The sequence below is a fragment of the Palaemon carinicauda genome, chromosome 21 (genome assembly GCF_036898095.1).
Source record: "Palaemon carinicauda isolate YSFRI2023 chromosome 21, ASM3689809v2, whole genome shotgun sequence".
In the NCBI taxonomy this organism is placed as follows: Eukaryota; Metazoa; Arthropoda; class Malacostraca; order Decapoda; family Palaemonidae; genus Palaemon; species Palaemon carinicauda.
The window spans coordinates 107,710,856-107,737,087 of record NC_090745.1 but is presented as its reverse complement, the minus strand read 5'-3'; the positions used below and the strand labels follow the sequence as shown (position 1 = coordinate 107,737,087).

Sequence of the window (26,232 nt, the reverse complement as noted above, 5' to 3'; positions counted from 1 at the left end):
TGAGTCTTTTAGAAGGAAAAACTGTTGTAACCAACACTTTCCCAATACCACCTCGCTAGGGTATGGGAACGCAACAGTATTAGTTTTAATACTAGGTATACAAGGGAGCATGGTTTACCTGCAGTGGTTTGAGGTCAGCTTGTGCAGAGAACCCAGGATGCTGCTTTCCCCAAGAGAGGGGAGGATGAAGAAAAGAATGAGAGCCAGTCAAACCTTTTCATTCACGCAGACTAAAACCAGGTGGGATTCCCTCAATCTTCTGCTACTTGTCCAACAAGGAGCTTTTGGTCTTAAACCAGCTGTTGTGCAGCCACCACAGGACCGATAGAAAACGTATCGAGTCTCCTGCGGGTCACGTCTTGCAGGTAGTGGGATGTGAACGTAGTTTGACGTTTCCACACCCAGCCTGAAGAATCTACATCACTGAGAAGTTTCTCTTGAATGCCTGAGCTCTGGGCTACGTGAAGGAGGAGGGTCTGGATTCAGAGCATGGTCTATGACCTTACGAATCCATGCTGATATTGTGTTCTTGGTGACCCTCCTCTTGGTCCTTTCTGTGCTGACGAAGAGTGCACGCACACGAGGACGGGCTGCGACTGTTCTCTTAAGGTACAGCCTCAAACTCCTCACTGGGCAGAGTTAGAGATAATCAGGGTCATCTCTTACTGAACGAAGACTCGAAATCTGGAAGGAGTCGAATCGTGGATCCGCTACTCCTGGGTTCTGAGTCTTGGTAATAAATTCTGGGACGAAGCTGAACGTTACCTCTCCCCATCCCCTTGAATGGGCGATGTCGTATGAGAGACCACGAAGTTCACCGACTCGTTTGGCAGAAGCCAAAGCTAGCAGGAACACCGTCTTCCAAGTTAGGTGGCGATCTGTTGCCTGGCGTAATGGTTCATAGGGAGGTCTCTTAAGAGACCTGAGAACTTGAACCACGTTCCATGGGGGAGGTCTCACTTCCGACTGAGGACAGGTAAGTTCATAACTCCGTATGAGTAAGGAAAGTTCTAGCGATGAAGAAATGTCCATTCCTTTCAGTCTAAAGGCGAGGCTTAAGGCTGAGCGATGGCCTTTAACTGCCGAGACTGACAGGCACATTTCTTCATGCAAATATACGAGAAACTCCTTTTCTGGAATAGTGGCATCGAGAGGAGGGATACCCCTTCCATGACACTAACCACAAAAGACTTTATACTTTGCCTAGTAGACTGCTGCTGATGACTTTCGCAGGTGTCCAGACATCCTGATCGCAACTTATTGCAAAAATCCTCTCTGAGAGAGGAAATGCTGGATAGTCTCCAGGCGTGAAGTTGTAGCGAAGCTACGGCTTTGTGGAATATGTTGGCATGTGGTTGTTTGAGTAGATTGTGTCGTGGATGGAGTTCTCTTAGTGGCTCCGTTAGGAGTTGCAGGAGGTCTGGAAACCATTCTGCGTGATGCCATAGCGGAGCTATAAGGGTTATTGAAAGGTTGACCGATGTTCCGGCCTTGTTGAGTACCCTCCTCATCAGACAGAACGGGGGAAAGGCGTAAACGTTGATGTCATCCCACTGTTGTTGGAATGCATATTGCCAGAGAGCCTTGGGGTCTGGGACTGGGGAACAATACAACGGGAGACTGAAGTTCAGGGCCATTGCGAAGAGGTCCACTGTTGGAGAACCCCATAAAGTCAGGACTTTGTTGGCTACCAGATGATCCAAAGACCACTCGGTACTCACTATCTGAGATGAGATGCTCTGCTCAGGTTGTCAGCGAGCACATTCATTTTGCCGGGAATGAAGCATGCTGATAGTGATATCGAGTGGATCTTAGCCCATCTAAGTATCTCTACTGCTAGATGGGATAGGTGCTGCGAAAAAGTACCTCCTTACTTGTTGATGTAAGCCACTACTGTGGTGTTGCAGCTCATCACCACCACTGAGTGGCCCACCAGGAACTGTTTGAACTGTTGAAGGGCCAGAAAGATGGCCTTCATCTTAAGGAGATTTATGTGGAGGTACTCTTCTGACTCTGATCTGAGGCCTGAGGTCGTGTGGTGCAGCACGTGGGCCGCCCAACCTTTTGTTTGAAACGTCTGAGAACAGCATCAAATCCCGGGGGAGGACGAGAAGATCCACTCCCTTTCGTAGATTCTCGTCTGCTACCCACCATTCGAGGTCCGTCAGTTCCGCTGATTCCATGGAGATCCTGATGTCCGGGGAATCGAGATTCTGATTCCACCGGGACTTGAGTTGCCACTGGAGGGATCTCATCCTGAGGCGAACATTGGGAACTAGACGGGCCAGTGATGAAAGGTGACCGAGGAGACGTAACCACGTCTGGGCTAGAAGTTCTTCTCGTCTGGGGAAGGGTCTTGCGACCTTCTTCAGCCTTGCTATTCTGTCGTCTGATGGGAAGGCTTTGTGGAGATTGGTGTCTAATATCATGCCTAGGTATACCCGTCTCTGTGTAGGAAGCAGGGATGACCTCTCGAGATTTACCATGATCCACAGATCTTGGCTTAGTCTCAGAAGTTTGTCTCAGTGTTGAAGAAGGGTTGACACCGAGTCTGCTAGGATTAGCCAGTTGTTCAGATAGCGGAGGAGATGGATGCCAATCCTGTGTGCCCAAGATGACACTAGGGCAAACACTGTTGAAAACTTGAGGTGCTGTGGAAAGACCGAAGCACAGCACCTTGAACTGGTATTTCCTATTGTCTAGGCTGAATCTCAAGTACTTCCTTGAAGACGGATGGACTGAGATCTGGAAGTACGCGTCCTTTAGGTCCAGTGTACACATGAAGTCCTGTGGTCTTACCACTAGTCTAACCGTGACTGCCGTCTCCATGCTGAACGGAGTTTGCTTGACAAACTTGTTCAGAGCTGAAAGGTCGATGACTGGTCTCCAGCCTCCAGACACCTTTCTTACAAGAAAGAGTCGACTAAAGAAGCCTGGGGACCCATCGAGGACCTCCTGGAGAGCGCCCTTCTTCAACAGGGTCTGGACTTCTGCCTGAAGGGCCGGCCAATTTGCTGATCCCATTGCAAAGGAGTCTATTGACACTCGATTCCTGGTCAGGTGAGGGAGAGATGTTATGATCGGGACGCGATACCCTAGACGAATCACGGAGATTGTCCAGGGTTCGGCCCCAAGTTGCTTCCACCTTTCCGAGCAACTTTGTAGGCATCCCCCCACTGGTGGAGAAGCAGGGGGAGGGCCTATCCTAGCGTTTGCGGCCTCGGCTGCTCCCTCTACGATTCTTCCCTCCCCTGGAGGACTTAGCGCTTTTCCTATCCCTGACAGGAAAGGGCGATTTGGTCGTCATGGTCTTGGTTGGACGGGGCTGCTGAAGAGCTGGTGGTTTATAGGGCTTGGATGTCCAAGTCTATGTAGCATGTTCCACGTCCTTAGGTTCAAACAGGTGGGCTCCCTCTCGAGAGGAATGTCTGAGCCTTGCTATCTCGAAGTTGGGGACTTGTTGGTGGAATCTCTCAGACATTGCGTCTCGACGCTTCAAGATGGTATTCGCCGACAAGTTTGAAACTTGGTGGGCGAGAAACTCGGTCGTTTGAGTGGCAGAGAGAAGAAAAGTCTCCACTGCCTTACTGGTACGTTCCTTGGAGAAATTCTCAGTTCGCACCAGGATTCCCAAGGTCCCTAAGCAGATAACAAGCCACGAAGTAGCCTGCATAGCGTACTTCGTGACCTTTTCCTGATTAAGGATCTCGGCCGCCGAGAACGAAACCTGCCGGCTGGAGGGTCTCTCTAGAGACTCCCTTAGTGAGCTCTTCCAAAGAATGGTAGAGAGGAAGAGCTGGACTAAGCTTCTCCAGGATCTCGAAGTACCTCCTCTGTTGGACACGAGGAAGTGAGAGGAGCTTGTTGGTAGAGCCGGAACGTTGGGAGGAGGCATACTCGGAGAGCTGTAGGGCGATCTTAGCCTTGGCACCTTTCAACCCTTGAGACCAAGGCAGGGCTGCACTGGTCTTTGACGGCTTCTGGATGCCAAAGACACGGTCTAAGACCGTGTCCTTGCCCTCCTGAGGGGAGATCGCTGAGTCGGTAAACCCGTTGAGAACCCTTATAAGAGTCAGGACCTGCCAGAATGCATGTTCTGACTCTTTTTGCTCTCCTTCCGACATCAGACTTGCAGCGAAGTCTCTATCTTCCAACCATGAGAGCTCTTTCCGGGATGGGTCGCGGACATCTCGAGTGGCTAACTGTCTCCGTCTTGGTAGTCCTCGTGGAGGACTTTGGCAAAGTCTTGGAGTCTTTGGGCAACCTTCCGAGGAAGGAGGTAGGACTCTAACATCGAAGGCCTGGATGTCGTGTCCTTCCTGATCTCTGATCGGGAACTCTCTGCGTTAGGGGAGGATTCCTCTGACAGTGGAATGGAGGAGGTCCTTCCCCACGCGACTCCCTTGGCAAAGGTGAGGTGAGAGAGTATCCTGGAGAAGAAGATACAGGCGGGACTAGCCTTGATGGCCTGACTGGAGTTAGTTTTACCCTTGAGGAAATGACCACGTCAGAGACTCCTCTTTTCCTCTTCAGGGGGTGGAAGAAGCCATGGTTCTGTGTCAAGAGTCTGGAGCTATAGGCTGCTTCGATGAGCGGCCCTGTGCTACAGCTCTGACTAAGGGCCTGAACCATGGCTGCTGACTGACCAATACACTGTCAGAGAGATCCCTGAAGAGAAAGGGACCGAAGGTTCCCTGCGAGATTTCTTTAAAGGTGGGTCCGACTTAGAAGGCGGCAGTTTGGAGATCCTGAAACCCTCTGCAGAAGCCTGCTCCCCTTTGCGCGATGGGCGTGCTGAAAGGCGTTTCCGGGGAGGGGAGTGAGGCGATGGTGACCTGAGTGCAGTTCCTTTACTCGTGTTGGTGAGCGCTGGCGCGCAGGTGAGAATTGGCGCGCAGGTAAGAGTTGGAGCGCAGGTGAGAGCTGGCTGGAGCGCACAAACGAGTGGTGGCGTGCGGGCAAGAGCTGTAGAGTGTTGGTGGCAAATGTTGGCGCACACGCGTGGGCGAGTGTCGGGTGCGCACAATCTGGTGCGTGCGCGTGGGAGAGATCTGGCCAGCAGGAAAGCGCTGGCGCGTAGCAGAGAGATGGAAAGCGTGCGGGAGAATGCTGGCGCATGGGCAAGCGTGCAGGCGAGGTCTGGCGCACTGGAGATATATGGCCCGTACGTAAGGGCAACTGATGGAGCGCGCACATGGGCGAATGATAGCGCATGCGCGCAGGGGAGTGATGGCGCGCAGGAGCTCGATGTGGCACGGGAGAGCACTGGCGCGCAGGAGAATGCTGGCGCCCAAGAGAATGCTGGCACGCGGGAGAGCGCTGGCGCACAGGAGAGCACTGACGCGCAGGAGAGCACTGGCGCGTAGGAGAGCATTAGCACGTAGGCGCATGTTGCAGCTGTCATCTATGAGGGCGAGCAGGTGAAGGGGCGCGCCGAAGCGTTGTAGAGCGCTGACAAGCAGACTGGTGCTGACGGGCTGCTGGTGAGCGCTGGTGCACTGCAGGAGGTTGGCGACCTGAAGGGCGATGGCGCGCAGCTGTGCACTTCGGTGGGGCCTCAAGAGGCTTTACTGGGAGCAGGAATGGCGATGGAAGGTCGGCAAGTCTGTTGGATGGTTGATCAGGAACCGGGATGTGCCCTTTGGAAGGGCGAGCATCCACCAATAGAGATCCCGAACGATCTGCAGAGAGGTCCAGGACCAAAGTCGGAGGACTTGTAGCAGGTCCAGGCACGGTCGAAGGTCGAGGGCCAAAAGATGACTACAGCGGAGGCTCCTCTGCAGGTGACGACTGCGACGACGAAGCAGAAGAGCCGAAGAGACGCCTTTTCACCGATGGTGAAGGGAGACTTCTAAGGCGAAGTGGAGGGCGAGCTTTATGACGAAGGTGCCCTCTAGGGGCCGTTGGATCAGCAAGCAGATCGTACGCCGCAGCAGCCCTTCGAAGAGGAGTCTCTATGAGTGAACTCCCCCGAGGAGGAGAAACACTCGCAGGAGAGACAGACGGAGTTAGTTTCCCCCTCGAAGGATGATCAGGAACGGGGGAAACTAAGTCGGCAGCAATAGCTGGAGAGTCTGGAGGAGCAGAGGAGTCAGATGAGATCATAGGCGACACCTCTGACACCACAACGTCGACAAAGGCCAGAGGATCTACCTCCTATGATGACTGCTGAACACTAGCACCCCTGTGGATGATTTGCAGCAATGCGTCCTTGGAGGGCGGACCCGAGAGCCCCAAGGACGACCAAACCTGTAACAAAGAACTTAGTGACAAGGCCTCACCCAGGGGGAGAGGTGGGGCCGCTTCGCTAGGGGAAGCAACACCATCTCTCGAGGACCGGGGTTGGCCGATATTAAATTAGTCTACGCTACTACTCGATGGTCTCTCGGAAGAGACCGAACGAGTAGGAGCTTCGGAGGAGGGTTGGGAGACGAAAGAAGAGGCCTTGGGTTTTTCCCCCTTCGAAGGAACCTTCGAAGAAGAAATATCCCGCTTAAACTTCTTCCGCCGTTGCCAAAACCTCTTCCTCTGGGAGGAAGACCACTCACTACACTTATTATCACAATCACACCGTTGACCTCTGCAAGTGGGACAAAGGGTGTGGAGATCGGTCTCCACCACCGACATAAAAGTTCCACAGGGCCGGCCGGTGAGTCCAGGGCAGGCGTGCATACTTGCAGAAGTCAACCAACAAACACACACTAGAAAGAAAAAAAAAAAAAAAAAAAAAAAAAAAAAAAAGGATAAATGTCAGTCCAAATAAGGCAAAGGATGAAGAGTGGCAATGTCTGTTCACCATCCAAGCCAAAATTAAAGTGAGCTAAATCACAGGTGTGTGAGTGGGGCCGGTAGCAAGCTACCCCTCCCCCTACCCCCTGCTAACTAGAGGTGTGGGTAGTTAACCCTCTCTAAACTTTAATGCCTCGTCATTTCAGCTACGCCGAAGTAATACCCCTAATAAATAGCGTGATTTGTATTCCAGTTACAGAACAAAAAGGTTTTTAAACTAAAATACTACAGATTTTCACCAAATATTTTGTTTGTTTTCCTAGCTACACAAACCAAAGTCATTTAAATGGGTTTAATCTGTTGCTGTTTGGTTACAACCAGAATTAAGGAAATTGTGGAATTCTGGTAATATTGTATGGCTGGCAGTATCCCATCCAACTTGGTAAGGGCGGCTGGGTCAGCGTGACTTGCATCACTTACTCAAGGTCAAGACTTAAAAGGGGAATGAGGTGGGACATGACAAATTCGGAGATAATTTGTATTTTTCCTAACTATACAAACCTTAGCTATTCAAAGTGGGTAATTACTTTCGGCGTAGCTGAAAGGACGAGCCATTAAAATTTTAACGAGGGTTTACTACCCCACCGCTAGTTAGCAGGGGGTAGGGAGGGTAGTTAGCTACCCTCCCCCCTCACACACCTGTGTTGTAAGCTCACTTTGCTTAGAGGTAGGACATCATGGGGGACAGGGCTGGTGGGCAAGTTTGATTAAATAGCTAAGGTTTGTATAGTTAGGAAAAATACAAATTATCTCCGAATTTGTCATTTGTTCCGTAACTGGAATACAAACCACACTATTTAAAGTGGGTGACTTAACCCTTAGGAAGGGTGGAATAAGTCCCAACCATACTGGCTTTTGGCTTTGCCCGGGGACTCATTATCTGAGCGTGTCAGCACTCAACAATAAAGAGTCCCTGCACCTCGCTCGCACCTTGCTATGCGAGAGCTGAGGCCTACGTAAGCTGTATGTGAAGGAAAAAAGTGTGACTCATCCTAGGAAGTTGACCGTAAGTTCTTTAGATGGAAACTTTAGGCTAAGACTCTCCCAATACCACCTCGTCAGGGTATGGGGACGCGACAGTATTAACTTAATACAGTACTAGGAACACAAGGGAACATGGTTTACCTGCAGTGGTTTGAGGTCTGCTGTGCAGAGAACCCAGGATGCTGCTTTCCCCAAGAGAGGGGAGGATAAAGAAAACAATAAGGGCCAGACATACCCTTTCTTTCATGCAGACTAAAACCGGGTAACAATGCCCTCAACCCTCTGCTACGTGTCCATTAAGGAGCCTGAGGTTTAAACCAGCTGTTGTGCAGCCACCACAGGGCCGATAGAAAAAGTATCGAGCCTCCTGTGGGTCATGTCTTGCAGGTAGTGGGCTGTGAAGGTCGTATGACGCTTCCACACCCCTGCTTGTAGAACCTGTGTCACTGAGAAGTTCTTCTTGAAGGCCAGGGACATAGCTACTCCCCTGACATCATGAGCTCTAGGACGACGTGATGGAGGAGGGTCTGGATTCAGGGACAGATGGATTGCCTTTCGAATCCATGCTGAGATGGTGTTCTTGGTAACCCTCCTCTTCGATCTCCCAGTGCTAACAAACAATGCCTGCACTTGGGGACGAACTGCAGCTGTTCTCTTCAGGTATAGCCTCAGACTCCTTACTGGGCACAGTAGGAGATGGTCTGGGTCATCTGTTACGGAACGAAGACTCGAAATCCGGAAGGAATCAAACCGAGGGTCCGGCACTCCCGGATTCTGAGTCTGAGCAATAAAACTCAGGGACAAAGTTGAACGTTACCTCCCCCATCCCATTGAATGGGCGATGTCATACGAGAGACCATGAAGTTCGCTAACGAGCTTGGCTGACGCCAAAGCTAGTAGGAACACCGTCTTCCAAGTTAGGTGGCGATCTGAAGCCTGGCGTAATGGTTCGTAGGGAGGTCTCTTAAGAGACCTGAGAACTCGAACCACGTTCCATGGAGGAGGTCTCACTTCCGACTGAGGGCAGATAAGTTCATAACTACGTATGAGTAGGGAAAGTTCTAGTGAAGAAGAAATGTCCACTCCTTTGAGCCTGAAGGCTAGACTTAAGGCTGAGCGATAGCCTTTCACTGCCGAGACTAAAAGGTGCATTTCTTCTCGCAAGTGCACGAAGAACTCCGCTATTGCTGGAATAGTGGCATTGAGTGGAGAGATACCCTTTTCACGACACCAACCACAGAAAACTCTCCACTTCACCCGGTAGACCCCTACGGATGACTTTCGTAGGTGTCCAGACATCCTTTCCGCAACTTGTTGGGAAAATCCTCTCTCTGCGAGGAGATGCTGGATAGTCTCCAGGCGTGAAGCCGAAGCGAAGCTACGGCTTTGTGAAAGATGTTGGCGTGTGGTTGTTTGAGTAGCTCGTGTCGCGGAGGGAGCTCTCTCGGAGGCTCCGTAAGGAGTTGCAGAAGGTCCGGGAACCATTCCGCGTGATGCCACAGCGGAGCTATGAGAGTCATCGAGAGGTTACCGATAGTCTGGTCTTGTTGAGTACCCTCCTCATCAGACAGAACGGGGGGAAAGGCGTATACGTCGATGTTGTCCCACCGTTGTTGGAAAGCATCTTGCCAGAGAGCCTTGGGGTCCGGGACTGGGGAGCAGTACAGCGGCAGTTTGAAGTTCAACGCTGTCGCAAACAGATCCACAGTCGGGGAACCCCACAAAGTCAGGACTTTGTTGGCTACTTGACGATCCAAAGACCACTCGGTACTCACTATCTGAGACGCTCTCCTCAGACTGTCGGTGAGCACATTCCTTTTGCCCGGAATGAAGCGAGCCAAAAGTGGAATCGAGAGGACTTCGGTCCATCTCAGTATCTCTACTGCAAGATGGGATAGCTGTTCTGAAAAGGTACCTCCCTGCTTGTTGATGTAAGCCACTACTGTGGTGTTGTCGCTCATCACCGCCACAGAGTGACCCGCCAGGTGCTGTTGGAACTGTTGAAGGGCCAGAAAAACGGCCTTCATTTCTAACAGATTTATATGGAGGCACTTTTCTAATTCTGACCATAGGCCTGAGGTCCTGTGGTTCAGAACGTGGGCCCCTCACCCTTTCTTTGAGGTGTCCGAAAACCGCATCAAATCCGGGGGGAGGACGAGAAGATCCACTCCCTTTCGTAGGTTCTCGTCTGCCACCCACCACTGAAGGTCCGTCCGTTCCGCGAGACCCATAGGGATCAAGACGTCCGGGGAATCGTGTCCTTGACTCCAACGGGACTTGAGTCGCCATTGCAGGGATCTCATCCTGAGACGACCGTTGGGAACTAGACGAACCAAGGATGAGAGATGGCCGAGGAGACGTAACCACGAATGGGCTGGGAGTTCGTCTCGTCTGAGGAAAGGATTTGCGACCTCCCTCAGCCTTGCTATCCTGTCGTCTGATGGGAAGGCTTTGTGGAGATTGGTGTCCAATATCATGCCTAGATATACCAGTCTTTGGGTAGGAAGCAGAGAAGACTTCTCGAGATTTACCATGCTCCCTAGATCTTGGCAAATCCCCAGAAGTTTGTGTCGGTGTCCAAGAACGGTTGACTCCGAGTCTGCTAAGATCAGCCAGTCGTCCAGATAACGGAGGAGACGGATGCCAATCTTGTGTGCCCACGAAGATATTAGGGTGAACACTCTGGTGAAAACCTGAGGTGCTGTTGAGAGACCGAAGCACAGCACCTTGAACTGGTAGATCTTGTTGTCTAGGCTGAATCTTAGGTACTTCCTTGAAGACGGATGGATTGGGATCTGGAAGTACGCGTCCTTCAGATCCAGTGTGCACATGACGTCTCGCGGTCTCACTGCAAGTCTGACCGTGTCTGCCATCTCCATGCTGAACAGGGTCTGCTTGACAAACCTGTTCAGAGCTGAGAGGTCGATGACTGGTCTCCAGCCTCCAGACGCCTTCTTTACAAGAAAGAGTCGACTGTAAAAGCCTGGGGACCCGTCGACGACCTCTTGGAGAGCGTCCTTCTTCAACATGGTCTCGACTTCTGCCCAAAGGGCTTGCCCTCTTGCCGATCCCATGGCAAGAGAGTTCAACGACACTGGATTCACTGTCAGGGGAGGAAGAGATATTATGAACGGGACGTGATATCCTTGGCTGATCACGGAGATCGTCCAGGAATCGGCCCAGAGTTGCTGCCACCTGTTCGCGCAACTTTGGAGGCATCCCCCCACTGGTGGACGTGCGGGGGGACTGCCAATCCTAGCGTTTGCGGCCTCGGCCACTCCCCCTAGGATTTTTGCCTCCCCTGGAGGACTTCTTGCCTTTCCTGTCCTAGACGGGAAAGGGCTGTTTGGACACCGCTGCCTTTGCTGCTACTGCCGGCTTTGTCGTCTTTGCAGGGCGAGGATGCCGAGGTGCTGGGGGCTTATAGGGCTTTGATGTTGAAGCCCTCTGGAGGAGGGAGTCCTGGTTGGACTTCCTCCACCTCTCAGCCGCCTGCTCTACATCTTTCGGCTCAAACAGACTACAGTACTCCCCAAAAGGGAGGAATGTCTGAGCTTACTGACCTCGGTGTTGGGGACCTTCGAGTTGAATCTTTCAGACACCGTATCACGGCGTTTCAGGATAGTGTTAGCCCACAAGTTCGAGACTTGGTGGGCCAGAAACTCGATGGTACAAGTGCCTGAAAGAAAGAAGGTCTCCAAGGCCTTCCTGGTACTCTCCTTAGACAAGTCTTCGGATCGTATCAGGATGCCAAGAGATCCTAGCCAGATATCCAGCCACGGAGTGGCCTGCATGGCACACTTCGCTACCTTCTCCTGGCAGAGAATCTCCGAGGACGAGAACGACACTGGCCGGTTGGAGTGTCTTTCGAGAGGGACTCCCCTGGAGAGCTCTTCCACCGAGTGGTGGAGGGGAAGAGCTAAACAGGACTCCTCGACGATTTTGAAGTACCTCCTCTGGTGGACACGAGGAGGTGGGAGAAGTTTGTTTCCGGCACTGGAACGGCTGGAGGAGGCTAGCTCGGAGAACTGGCTCTCAACGTTATCTCTGGCACTCGACCCCCTGGGACCAGGGCAAAGCCGCGCTGGTTTTAGGGGGCTTTTGGATACCAAAGACTCGGTCCAGAACCGTGTCCTTGCCCTCTCGAGGAGGAATCTCCGGATCCGAAAATCCGTTAAGGTTCCTCATCAGAGTCAAAACTTGCCAAAAGGCATGCTCTGACTCCTGCGGCTCTCCTCCTGATGGACTAGCAGCAAGGTCTCCAGTCCCCAAAGGCTCTTCTTGGGGGGACTCGCGGACGTTCTCCGCGGGCTTAGCTGGTTCTGGTCTGATCCTCGAAGAAGATTCCGGAACCGTCTTGGAGTCCTTCGACTCCCTCCTGAGAAGGATGCAAGATTCCAACAAAGATGGTGGGGGGGCTCTTCTCCGCCTCCACCCGAGGAGACTTCTCGGCGCGAAGTGGGGTTTCTCCCATTGGTGCGATGGGAGAACGCCTCACCTCACGAGAATCCCCTGAGGACGGAAAACCCTCGTCAACAGGGGAGGAGAGAAAGTCTGGGGAGGGGAGGGAGCCTTCCTCAACGGCTTTCGAGGAGCCATTTTCGTCCTTGGAGAAGTAACCACGTCGTCCACTCCTCTCTTCCTCTTCAGGGGGGCCGAGATAGCCGCTGATTTGAGGCCTAGTTCAGAGAAAGCGGGCTAGAAAGCCTGCGCAACCGCTCTGATCAAGGGCCCAAACCAGGGCAGCCGACTGACAGCAGCGCTGACAGAGACACCCTCTGGAGGGAAGGGGATCGTAAGATCCCTAGGAGTGGAAACTACAACTGGGTCTGCCTGAAAGGAAGAAGCTGTAGAAGAAAAGTTCCTGGACCTGTCTGGAGATTTTCCTCCCTCCGTTGAGCGCGCTGTCCTGCGCTTATGGGGGGGGGGGGCGCAATGAAGGTGACCTGACTGCGCGTCGTACTGCAGGATCCTGTGTGGGAACGCGCTGTGGGTTGCGCTGGGCATCGCGCTCGCGCGATAGGCCATTGCCTAGCTCAGGGGGCGATTGCTCGCGTGCGCGGGCGTGCGTGGGCGATGGCGATGGCGAGGGAGCGCGCGGGACGATGGCACGCAGGCGAGCGATGGCGCGCAGGCGAGCGTTGGCACGTAGGAAAGTTCGCGCGTTGGCGAGTGGGGGCGAACGATGGCGCGCAGGAGAAGGACCTCGTGGGCACGCAGGCGACAGGACGCGTGGGAGCGTAGGTGTCAGGGTGCGTGGGCGCATAGGTGACGGGGCGCGTTAGCACGCGTTCCGGAGACCTCGGATGGAGTGCAGCCACAGGATTTTGAAGGGTTCGTAAGGGCGAAGCCGTAGGGCACGTGCGTGCAGGGGGAATATCCATAGCGCACGGGCGCGCAGGAGGGCGCTCATCAGGATCAGAAGTTCTGGCAGTGGGCGCGTGGGTGCGCGATGGAGACTGCAGGCGAGGGATGGCGAGCAGGCGAGGTCTGAAGGCGAGTCGGCGAGGTCTGAAGGCGAGTCGGCGATCGTGGAGGAGAGCGCTGGCGAGCAGGAGAGGAAGAAGACTTCCCTTTGGAGCCCTGATCTGAAGATCGAGGGTGAGCAGGCAAGCGTTGGCGAGCAGGAGAGCGCTGGCGAGCAGGGGAGCGCTGGCGAGCAGGGGAGCGCTGGCGCACAGGAGATCGCTGACGAGCAGGAGACCGAGGGCTTCCATGGCATGCATCAGGCCGAGGGCGCGCAGAGGTCCGTTGGCGAGCAGGAGATTGTGGGCGCGTAGTCTTTGGAACTGCAGGACAAACAGGAGATCGTGGGCGTGCAGGAGAGCGCTGGCGGGCAGGCGAACATTGGCGCACAGGGGAAACCTGGCGCTTAAGAGACTTACACACAATGTGTGAAAGCCCCTTTTGCCCCGAAGGGACCGGTGCCCGTTTGAAAACGGGATGGGTGGGCGCCCACAGCGCGTCAGCAGTCAGGAAAGGTGAAGGCAGGTCAGCAGGTCTGGCAGGTGTAGGAGATCGCGAACGATCTGCGGAGAGGTCCAGGTCCAAGGAAAGTAGCAGGAACGGTAGCTGTGTGGAGGATTAATTTTATTTTAATTTATTTTTTGTTTTGCCAAATCGAGAGAGAGAGAGAGAGAGAGAGAGAGAGAGAGAGATTGTTTTAGTATTGTTAAATCGAGACATTTTATTTGCTTTAGCTTTTTCATTAATGAGAGAGAGAGAGAGAGAGAGAGAGAGAGAGAGTGAGTGTGTTTATTTACTTAAGTTTTGTCAAACCGCAAGAGAAAGTGTTTATTTGCTTAGTTTTGTGAGAGAGAGAGAGAGAGAGAGAGAGAGAGAGAGAGAGAGAGAGAGTGTTTATTTACTTAAGTTTTGTCAAACCGCAAGAGAAAGTGTTTATTTGCTTAGTTTTGTGAGAGAGAGAGAGAGAGAGAGAGAGAGAGAGAGAGAGTGTGTTTATTTACTTAAGTTTTGTCAAACCGCAAGAGAAAGTGTTTATTTGCTTAGTTTTGTGAGAGAGAGAGAGAGAGAGAGAGAGAGAGAGAGAGTGTGTTTATTTACTTAAGTTTTGTCAAACCGCAAGAGAAAGTGTTTATTTGCTTAGTTTTGTGAGAGAGAGAGAGAGAGAGAGAGAGAGAGAGAGAGAGAAAGTGTTTATTTGCTTTAGTTTTGTCAGAGAGAGAGAGAATTTCATTTGCTTTAGTTTTGTTAGATCATTATTTACATCAGGAGAAATAATTAAATCCTCCCCCGGGGGAGGAGGAGGAGCTGCCTCGCTATGGGAGGCAACACTCTCTCCCAAACCCCGAAATCGGTCTACAACAGTACGGCCTACGCTACCACTCGACAGCCTCTCGCGAGAAGCCGACCGAGTGGGAGCTTCGGAGGACGTTTGGGTTACGGAAGAAGAGTCCTTAGGATTTTCCGCTTTCAAAGAAACCTTTGAAGGAGAAATATCCCGTTTGGACTTCTTCTTCCGGCACCGAGAAAACCTCTCCCACTGGGAGGTAGGCCACTCCCTACATTACATACTTACGTTATCACTTTCACACCGCTGACCCCTACAATAAGGGCATAAGGTGTGTGGATGCGTTTCGATAGAAGACATGAAGGTCCTACAAGGGCGGTCAGGCAACCCAGGGCACTTCCGCATTGTAGAGGCCAACTTCACAACACTCTAGAAAAGAAAAATCAAAAGCAATGATTAATGGGTGTCGTGTAGGCGAGGGTGACAGCGGACATGTCCATCTAGCACCCGAGCAGTAAGCAAAGTGAGCTTACAACACAGGTGTGTGAGGGGGGAGGGTAGCTAACTACCCTCCCTACCCCCCGCTAACTAGCGGTGGGGTAGTAATCCCTCGTTAAATTTTTATGGCTCGTCCTTTCAGCTACGCCGAAAGTAATTACCCACTTTAAATAGCGTGGTTCGTATTCCAGTTATGGAACAATTGTCATTTGTTCCATAACTGGAATACAAACCCACGCTATTTATTGGGGGTGACTCGCCCATTAGGAGAGTGGACGTCCCTGCCAAACTGGCTCTTTGGCTATCTGAGGGCTCCTTATTTTGAATAGGTTTGTACCAAAAATATGGAGTCCCTACACCTCGCTAAACCTTGCTATACAAGGTCCGCGGCCTACGCAAGCTGTGTGTTGAGATATTTAGTAGTGTGACTGTCCAGGTAAAAGTTACTCCATCTTTGTAGGAAGTGTTGTAACCAACACTTTCCAAATACCATCTCGCCAAGGTAAGGGGACGCAACAGTGTTAACTTAATACTAGGTCAGCTTGTGCAGAGAATCTAGGATGCTGCTTTCCCCAAGAGAGGGGAGGATGAAAAAAAGAATAAGAGCTAGTCAAACCTTTTCATTTACACAGACTAAAACCGGATAACAGTGCCCTCAACCTTCTGCTACTTGTCCAATAAGGACAAGCCCGATAGAGAACGTATTGAGCCTCCTGTGGGTCACGTCAGGCGGGTAGTGGGCTGTGAACGTATTTTGCAGTTTCCACACCCCAGTATGTAGAACTTGCATCACTGTGAAGTTTCTCTTGAAGGCCAGGGATGTAGCTACGCCCGACATCGTAAGCTTTGGGGCGACGTGAAGGAGGGTCTGGATTCAGGGCAGAGATGGTGTTCTTGGTGACCCTCCTCTTGTTCCTCCCAGTGCTGACGAAGAGTGCAGGCACACAGGGATGGGCTACGGCTGTTCTCTTGAGGTACAGTCTCAAACTCCTCACTGGGCAGAGTATGAGATGATCAGGGTCGTCTGTTACGGAGCGGAGACTCAAAATCCGGAAGGAGTCGAATAGGGGATCTGGCACTCCCGGATTCTGAGTCTTGCCAACAAACTCAGAGACGAAGCTGAACATTACCTCTCCCCATCCCCTTGAATGGGCAATGTCGTATGAGCGACCCTTTAGTTCACTGACTAGTTTAGTCGAAGCTAAAGCTAGTAGGAACACCGTCTTCAAGTCAGGTGGTGATCTGTTGCCTGGCATAATGGTTCATAGGGAGGTCTCACTTCAGACTGGGGATAGGTAAATCCGCAACTCCGTATGAGTAAAGAAAGTTCCAGCGATAAGGAAATGTCCAATCCATTGAGTCTAAGGAAGAGGCTTAAGACCGAGAGATAGCCTTTTACCGCCGAGACTGAAAGGTGCATTTTTTCATGCAAATACATGAGGAACTCCGCTATTGCTCAAATAGTGGCATCGAGAGGAGAGATACCCCTTCCACGACACCATAAGAGTAAAGAAAGTTCCAGAAATGAGGAAATGTCCAATCCGTTGAGTCTAAGGACGAGGCTTAAGGCTGAGAGATAGCCCTTTACCGCAGAGACTTACAGGTGCATTTTTTCACGCAAATACACAAAGAACTCCGCCATTGCTAGAATAGTGGCATCGAGAGGAGAGATACCCCTTCCACGACACCAACAACAGCCGATTTTCCACTTTGCCTGGTAGACTGCTGCTGATAATTTCCACAGGTGTCCAGGCATCCTGCTCGCAACTTGTTGCGAAAATCCTCTCTGAGTGAAGAATTACTGGATAGTCTCAAGGAATGAAGTTGTAGCAAAGCTACGACTTTGTGAAAGATGTTGGCATGTGGTTGTCAGAGCAGATCATGTCGTGGAGGGAGTACTCATGGAGGGTGTACTCTTGGAGACTCCTTCAGGAGTTGCAGAAGGTCTGGAAACCATTACGCATGATGCCATAGCGGAGCTATGAGAGTTATTGAGAGGTTGACCGATGTTCTGACCTTGTTGAGTACCCTCCTCATCAGACAGAACCGGGGAAAAGCATAGACGTCGATTTTGTCCAACTTATGATGGAATGCATCTTGCCAGAGAGCCTTGGGGTCTGGGACTAGGGAGCAGTACAACGGGAGCCTGAAGTTCAGGGCCGTTGCGAACAGATCGAGTCGCAGAACATCACAGAGTCAGGACTTAGTTGGCTACTAGATGATCCAAAGACCACTCGGTACTAACTATCTGAGATACTTTGCTCAGGTTGTCGGCGCACATTCCTTTTGCCTGGAATGCAGCGTGCCGATAGTGGTATCGAGTGAATCTCGGCCCATCTCAGTATCTCTACTGCTAGATGGGATAAAGGCTGCGAAAAAGTACCTCCTTTTTTGCTGATATAAGCCACTACTGTGGTGTTTTCACTCATCACTACCACTGAGTGGCCCACCAGGTAATGGTGAAACTGTTGAAGGGTCAGGAAGACAGCCTTTATCTAAAGGAGATTTATGTGGAGGTATTCTTCTGACTCTGACCTGAGGCCTGAGGTTGCATGGTGCAGCATGTGGACCCCCACCCTTTTATTTTTTTTTTTTTTTTTCTGAAGCATCTGAGAACAGCATCAAATCTGAGGGGGGAGGACAAGAAGATCCACTCCCTTTCGTAGATTCTCATCTGACACCCACCATTTGAGGTCCGTCTGTTCCGCTGGTCCCATGGGGATAAGGATGTCTGGGGAGTCGAAGGCCTGATTCCACCTGGACTTGAGTCGCCACTGGAGAGAGTGAATCTTGAGGTGACTGTTGGGAACTAGACGGGCCAGAGATGAAAGGTGCCTGAGGAGATGTAGCTACGTCTGGGCTGGAAGTTCTTCTCGTCTGAGAAAAGGTCTTGCCAGAACCTTTCTCAGCCTCATTATTCTGTTGTCTGATGGGAAGGCCTTAGGAAGATTGGTGTCTACTGTATATCATGCCTAGGTATACCAGTCTCTGCGTAGATCTACCATGATCCCCCAGATCTTGGCAAAACCTCAGAAGTTTGTCTCGGTGTTGAAGAAGGTTTGACACCGAGTCTGCTAGGATTACCCAGTCGTCCAGATAACGGAGACGGATGCCAATCCTGTGTCCCCAAGATGACACTAGAGCGAACACTCCGGTGAAGACTTGAGGTGCTGTGGAAAGACCGAAGCACAGCACCTTGAACTGGTATTTCCTGTTGTCTAGGCTGAATCTTAAGTACTTCCTTGAAGACGGATGGATTGGGATCTGGAAGTAGGCGTCCTTTAGGTCCAGTGAGCACATGAAGTCATGTGTTCTTACCGCTTGTCTGACCGTGTCTGCCGTCTCTATGCTGAACGAAGTTTGCTTGACAAACTTGTTCAGAGCTGAGAGGTCGATGACTGGTCTCCAACCTCTAGATGCCTTTTTCACAAGAAAGAGTTGACTGATGAAGCCTGGAGACCCGTCGAGGACCTCCTGGAGAGTGCCCTTCTTCAACAGGGTCTGGACTTCTGCCCTGAGGGCTAGCCCCTTTGGTGATCCCATCGCAAAGGAGTCTATTGACACTGGATTCCTGATCAGGGGAGGGAGAGATGTTGTGAATGTGACGCAAAACCCTGAACGAATCCCGGTGACTGTACAGGGTTCAGCCCCGAGTTGCTTCCACCTGTCCCAGCAACTTTGCAGGCATCCCCCCACTGGTGGACAAGCAGGGGGATTGCCTATCCTAGCGTTTGCAGCCTCGGCCGCTCCCTGTAGGATGTTTTCCTCCCCTGGATGACTTTGCGCCTTTCCTGTCCTTGGTTGGAAGGGCTTTTTAGACACTAATGGCTTTGCTGCTATCTTGTTCGGCGAGGTCTTGGCTGGACGGGACTGCTGAGGAGCTGGTGGTTTATAGGGCTTGGATGTCAAAGGAGGAGGGAGTCCTGGTTTGAGTTCCTTCATCTCTCAGCAGCGTATTCACGTCTTTTGGCCCAAAAAGAGAGGATCCCTCTAGAGAGAAGTTCCTGAGCCTAATGATCTCGGCATTCGGGACCTGTTGATGAAATTTCTCAGACACTGCATCTCGACGTTTCAGGATGGTGTTCGCCCATAACTATTAGACTTGATGGGTGAGAAACTCGATAGTGCGAGTGCCTGAGAGTAGGAAAGCTTCCATAGCTTTCCGGGTACATTCCTTGGAAAAATCCTATGTCCGCAGCAGTATTCCCAGCATCCCCAACCAAAGATCAAGCCACGAAGTAGCCTGCATGGCATAATTCATGACCTTTTCCCGGCCAAGGATCTCAGCTGCCGAGAAAGCGACCCGATGGCTGGAGAGCCTCGCAAGAGACCCCCCTTGGTAAGATCTTCTAGAGAGTGGTGGAGTGGAAGAGCTGGACGAGGCTCTTCCAAGACATCAAAGTACCTCCTCTACTGGACGCTAGGAAGTGGGAGGAGCACCCAAACGTTGGGAGGAGGAGAGGTCGGAGCGCTGTTGGGCAATCTTTGCCCAGGCGCTCTTTAGCCTTTGAGATCAGGGCAAGGCTGCACTGGTCTTTGAGGGCTTCTGAATGGCGAAGATACGATCTAAAACCGTGTCTTTTCCCTCTCATGGGGATATCTCTGGTTCGGTAAACCTGTTGAGTACCCTGAGAGTCAGGACTTGACAGAAGGCATGTTCTGACTCTTTCTGCTCCCCCGCTGAAGTGGGACTAGCAGCGAAGTCTCCTTCTTTCACTCAAGAAGGCTCATCTTGGGATGGGTCGTGAATATCCTTAGAGTGAATGATGGTTCCTGCAGACCTGGAGGTCCTAGAAGAGGACTTTGGCAAAGTTTTAAAGTCTTTCGATTCCTTCCAAGAAAAGAGATAGGACTCTAACATTGAAGGCCGGTTGTATTTGTCTTTCCTGACTTCCGCCGGAGGTGGAGGGCTCTCCGTGTGAGGGGGATCTTCCTTAGAAGGTGGAAAGGAGGAAACACGCCCCTCGAGAGGCTCCCTCGGCAGAGGTGAGGTGGGGGAGTATCTGGAGGGAGAGTCAGTAGGGACAGGCCTCATAGGCCTAACATGAGTCAGTTTCCCCCTAGGAGATGTCATCGCGTCTGAGACTCCTCTTTCCCTCTTCGGGGGAGAAGAAGCCGAGATTCTTTGCAGGAGCTCTGCTGGTGACGACGGATGTTGCGTGGTCTTGGAAGAGCGAGATGAAAAAGCAGGCCCGAAGGCTTGCAAAACTGCTCTTACGATGGCACTAAACCAAGGCTGCTTTCTGACAGTGGCACTGTCAGAAACACCTCCTGAAGAGAAAGGGACTGAAAGTTCCCTCTGAGGAGTCTCGATCGATGGCTGACGTGGTGGGTACCCCTTCGAAGATGGGATCTTAGGTGTCTTGAACCCTTCTGTGGAGCCCTTTTCCTGTTTCCCCAGCGGTCGGGCTGTAATGTGTTGGCAAGGAGGGGAATGGGGGGACAGTGACCTGTCAGAACACCTACCTGTCTGTTCCTTCTGACTGTGTGACTTTCATGAAGTCGGAGAAAACTGTTCCGCTGTTTTGCGCAAGTGCGCAGGAGAATGCTGGCTCGTTAGCAAGCACTGGTGAGCCGGAGAGCGCTGGCGCGTTGGAGAACGCTGGCGAGGCGGGGAGTGCTGATTCACAGGAGAGTGCTGGGGAGAGCTGATTCACAGGAGAGTGCTGACGCATAGGAGAGCTCTGGCGAGTTGGAAAGTGCTGATGTGCAGGCAAGCTGGAGAGTGCTGGTGCGCAGGACAGTGCTGACGTGTAGGAGAGCGCTTGCGAGCTGAAGAGCGCTGATGTGCAGGAGAGTGTTGGCGAGCTGGAGAGCGGTGGTGCAAGGGAAAGCACTGGCATGTAGGAGAGTGCAGATGTGCATGAAAGCGCTGGCGAGCATTGGTGTACTGGTGAGCGCTGGCGAGCTGGCCAACGCTGAAGTTTCGAATGGCGTGAACGAGCTGGCGATCAGGAGATCACTGGGTCATTGGAGAGTGCTGAATCAAAGGAGAGCTGATGCGCAGGAGAGCGTTAACGAGGTGGTGAGCGCTGGCGCACAGCCGAAGGCTTATAACACTGACCAGGACAGCACGTTTGATAGGGCTGGTGACTCTTGGTTACATCGCGAGCAGGCAGGCATAGAACAGGAGTCAGGAACGAAGAAGGCAGTTCTAAAAGTCGGAGAGATGCAGAAGATCGGCGCATTGGAAGATCAAGAACAGTGATGTGCCCCTTGGAAGGACGAACATCTTCCGAGGGGGTTCGCGCACGATCCACTGAAGAGTCCAAGGCCAAAGTTTGAGAACTAGTGGCAGCATCATCAGGAGAAGGTCCAGGAACGGGCGAAGGTCGAGGGCCAGAAGATGACAGAAGAGAAGGCTCCTCTGCGGGGGAAGGCTGCAAAGACGAGGCTGAAGAGCCGAAGAGGCATCTTTTCACCGATGGTAAAGGGACACCTCTAAGGCGAAGTGGCAGCCGAGCTCTGCGAGATCGTTGACACCCTCTGGGGCCGGTGGATCAGCAAGCTGACCTTTGGAAGCAGCAGGCCACCGCAGAGGAGTCTTTGAGTGAACTCCCCCGAGGAGGGGAAACACTCGCAGGAGAGACAGACGAAGGACTTTGCTTCCCCCTCAAAGGATGATCAGGAACGGGGAAAGCACAGTCGGCAGCAACAGCTGAAGAGTCTGAAGGGGCAGGAGCATCGGCAGCAACAGCAGACGACACCTCAGACACCACTACGTCGACACAACAGAGGATCCACCTTCAAAGTAGACGACGGCTGTACATTAGCACCACGGATGATAAGTTGCAGCAAGGAGTCCTTGGAGGGCGGACCCAGAAGCCCCAAGGACGACCACACCTGTACAAAGGGAGAAAGAGACACGGCCTCACCCGGGGGGGGGAGAGGTGGGGCTGCTTCGCTAGGGGAAGCAACACCATCTCTCAAGGACCGGGATTGACTATCAGTTAAAGGGCCTACGCTACTACTCGACAGTCTCTCGGAAGAGGCCAAACGAGCAGAAGCTCCGGAGAAAGGTTGGAAAGCAGAAGAAAAAGCCCTTGGTTTTTCCCCTTTCAAAGAAACCTTCAAAGGAGAAATATCCCGCTTTGACTTCTTCCACCAGCGCACAAACCTTTCCCACTGGGAGGCAGACCACTCCCAACACTAACTACACTTATTTTCACAGTCACACAGTTGACCTCGGCAAGCGGGACAAAGGGTGTGACGATCGGTGTCCACAGTCGACATGAAGGTATTGCAGGGCCGGCCTTCAAGTCTAGGGCAGGTACGCATAGTCAGCAGAAGTTAACACAAACACACACTGTTGAAGAGAAAGGTTCTCATGTTCACTAGAGGAACACTCGTAATCACAAATGCACTGAGCAGATAAAAGGCACAAAGTGTAGCGTGAACAGCAGTCGAGCATCATGTGACTGTAATTACGACTAGGTATACAGTGGTGTGAGTTACGCAAACCCAGACATTACTACCCAGCATGGGTGGGATGCTAGCAACCATACAATGTTACTTGAATCACTTAATTTCATTAATTCTGCCTGTAGCCAAACAGCAACGGAGTAAGCCCATTTAAACGACGATGTTCTGTATCTTGTGTAGGAACAAATATTTCCATACTTTCCTAAGATTAAAAATCACAAAAATCTTTCATGTATGCCTCAATCATTCCATCATCCAAACCAGATAACGATGCAAGGATTGCCCAAGACCCCCGGGGATTGTCACTAGTGGTTCTGGTTGGTTTTTGTAAATCCCTTTTGCTGTGGTCTATTCCTTGAATCACATGGAAAAAAACCAAATGCTCCTAAGATAAGAATTTGCTATTTTATAGTCTGTAATGGAATAGCCTACCAAATGCCTAATCTCCTTTAGCTGCTTCTATACCACACAGTAATACTACATCAGTTTTGTGTATAGTATTAGAATCTATAAGACCACAAAATAAACATATATTTGTTTAAGTGTGTATCAAAATACCTGTGTGAAGAGAACATTAAAACCTTTAAAAAAATGTTAACTCATCATTAATCTAACAACAATGGAAGACCATAATTGGAAATCAGGTGGAGAATATAAGAAATAATGAAATTACTGAGATGTAACTTATGGCACAGTGTCCTACCCGAGGGCTCCACATGGTCCACCCCACTACAACTTTGTAATTCATTAGCTTGTTTGCATACCTTCATTTCCTTGTAGGCCTAGTCATATTTGAGCTTGAAAATCTACCTTGACTGATTATTAGCAAAGAAAAAATAAGTGTCATAGTGTATAGAAAATTAATTTTGCTTTCTAATGCCTTTTTATGTTTCTATCTTGATACCTTTAATAGTTATGCTATGAAAGGTCAACCTATAGTTGACACATTATGTCATTGCTTCCAGCTGTGACCAAGTTGTGGAATGATCTTCCTAATCGGGTGGTTGAATCAGTAGAACTTCAAACGTTCAAAGTTGGAGCAAATGCTTTTTTGTTGACCAGGCGGACATGAGTCTTTTTATAGTTTATTTATGACATATTTGTTTTTTATGTTGTTAATAGTTTATACAGTATATGACATGTCTGTTTTGACGTTGTTACTTATTTTAGAATGATTTATTGTTAATTTGTTCTCTTCATTTATTTATTTCCTTATTTCCTTTCCTCACTGGGCTATTTTTCCCTGTTGGAGCCCCTGGGCTTATAGCATCTTGCTTTTCCAACTAGGGTTGTAGCTTGGATAGTAATAATAATAATAATAATAATAATAGACAAAAGTCATAAACCTAACTGCGCTTTTGTCACAGCAGAGATCACCAGAGGGTTAAGTTAAGAAAAATATACAAAATGCAATTAACATAATAAATGAGATTACATAACAAATATCATATCAAAAAATATTACCGAGGTCCTTTGATGTACTGTACACTTCTGGTTCACTTTGAGAAACTGTATCATGGTGCAACAATGTGTCTATGCCTACTTGTTCAAATCCGCCTAAATTTTCAAAACAATAAATTTTTTTGATAATTACTAGCCTTCAGGAAATTATCTGATATTGCTTCATTTATATCATCTGCAATACTTTTAGTCCAAAAGAAATATGCTTTAACATTGATATTTTCAGGCAGAACTCCTATTCTGCAAAATTACCCAAAACTTTGCAACAATTATATAGATCAATTGGTAATTATATGACAAAATTTCTTGCCAAAAATGTAACCATACATTTCTACACAAAATGGTAAAAATAGCAGAAAATCTGGCCAAAATAGGCTATTCATAGAATCAATTTCCCACAATACATAAAATATCCCAGGCTAGGCCTACTGACAATACCACAAAATATCATGAATAAAGAATAAAAAGTTAAAGGCCAAGAAATCCAGGCATAATTTGATTTAAAAAAAATCAATATAATTATTTTCATAAATTTACTTAAAATATACCCTTGTAATAACCTATGGTTGTATAAGTCAGGTTGGCGATTCACCACTGGACAGGAAAGGTCCCAGCATATGGTACTAGGTTAGGTTAAGTTAAGTAAGGGGAGATTAGAATAAGTTTCTGTAATTATCCTTGTTATATTTTCTGGCATGAATTAAGTGTTTTTCAACTTTCTTTTCTGACTGGAAAAAACATTTTTTCACAAAAGGTATCTAAAAAATTCTTTTTATGTAGAGATGGAGAAACAAACACGACTGGTTAGAACAAGCAATAATGTTAAAAAAAATGCATAAATCCATTCAATAACGGTAAAAAATACAAAATTACAATTTTAAAATTAAACAGTTCTTGTTCTGAGAAAAAAATTATCGTTTTTAACGTGATATAAAGTACAGTACTGTACAGCTAGTCATTACCGTTATGATGAAATTGTAGTTAGGCCTATTGATTGCATTTTGATGTCAAATCAATTTGGATGGCGACGCCAAATTACATTATAATTCTAAACTGAGGCCTAAACTGATCTTTGAAACAATCTAACCTGACCATAATTAAATAATAATAGACATTGGTGTTAAAAAGTCAAAGCTCGATATAGGTCTAGGCCTATGAAGTTACGAGTCACTTGTACGGTATCAAGCATGAACCAAATTTCTTCTCAGTACTATATCAGATAAGATAGGCCTACTCATGATGGCAAAGGTCACACTATACAGACTCACATTATACAGTTAGCCTGTCATGTACAGTAATGTCAGCGAGAGATTAGAATCTGAAAAAGGCTAAGCAAAACACCAAGTGACATAACGGGATTTATCAGCTAATTTACTATTTAACAAAGAAGAAACAAAGGGTTAGCAACGCTACTCGCTGTAGGAATGAGAAATTACCTGAACAATAAATATGGCAGATGTTATGAGGGTATGTAAAGCAAAATACTAAATTGTTTACCTTTCAGTCGCGGCCATTTTTAAATCTGCCGCGAGAACCAATCACAGACGTAAGCACCTGTTTAGTAGGCAAATGCCAAACCAAAATACATGTGGCTGAGGATAATGACATCAGTTATTTTTTTTTTCTTTTTGCCTTGACAAAATATATTTTTTTCAAAATCAGTTAGTTAACTGAGGACGCCTTATGGTCAAGAAGACTTCGTCTATAAAGTTATGAATGATATATTTACGGCTGACTGCACTTTTTCTTTCTATATAGAATTGATTCAAGGCCACATTACTATTCCAATAAGAGTTAGCATAAATAATGATCAATTACACGTTTCATATAATGAAAGTTCGGATGACGAAAGCTATAAGGGACCTTTCGTTGCTAAAACGAGAAAGTCTTAATTGTTACGTTATTACTTGTGCATGATAATGTCTCTAACTAACCACATATATAACGTCGTCGACAACATGGTTAATAAGGCATAATCCATAGCAAATAAACATAAATTTACAAATTATGCTGAAAATGTCACGCTAAATCCATTTCCTTAAAAGATAAAGTAATCTTCTGGACCTACTTTTTATGCTTTCTGTCGGAACAACAGACACGATTGCATGAACAGAGATATAACGCAATTTTCGACTTAGGAAAATAATTTCCGATAAAGACTACGACACACATAAGGCCTAAACTTGGATAGGAACACACAAAACTCAACATCTAGATAAGATATTGCAAGAAAAAAGAAAGAGAAAAATAGAAAAAAAAGGAAAGTGTGTGATGCGGCCTAGTATTAATGCGCGAGGGAGTCACTTCTCTTCCCACCAGCAGGAGGA

The 26,232-nt window shown here is 49.4% G+C and overlaps 1 protein-coding gene across 3 annotated transcripts in view; it reads right to left on the bottom strand.

Annotated features, from left to right (window-relative positions):
• The window catches only part of LOC137615398 (coiled-coil domain-containing protein 77-like), a 150,965-nt gene extending 124,821 nt beyond the window's left edge, over positions 1-26,144 (bottom strand). The window contains exon 1 of one of the 3 annotated variants that reach the window (XM_068345248.1): positions 25,974-26,144. In XM_068345248.1, the coding sequence (XP_068201349.1) occupies positions 25,974-26,116 (143 nt within the window). In that variant the 5' untranslated portion in view covers positions 26,117-26,144. Of the gene's footprint in view, positions 1-25,402; positions 25,933-25,973 lie in introns of those variants that run through there. The other 2 variants (XM_068345246.1, XM_068345247.1) reach the window with 2 other exon arrangements.
• Positions 26,145-26,232: the final 88 nt, after the last annotated feature.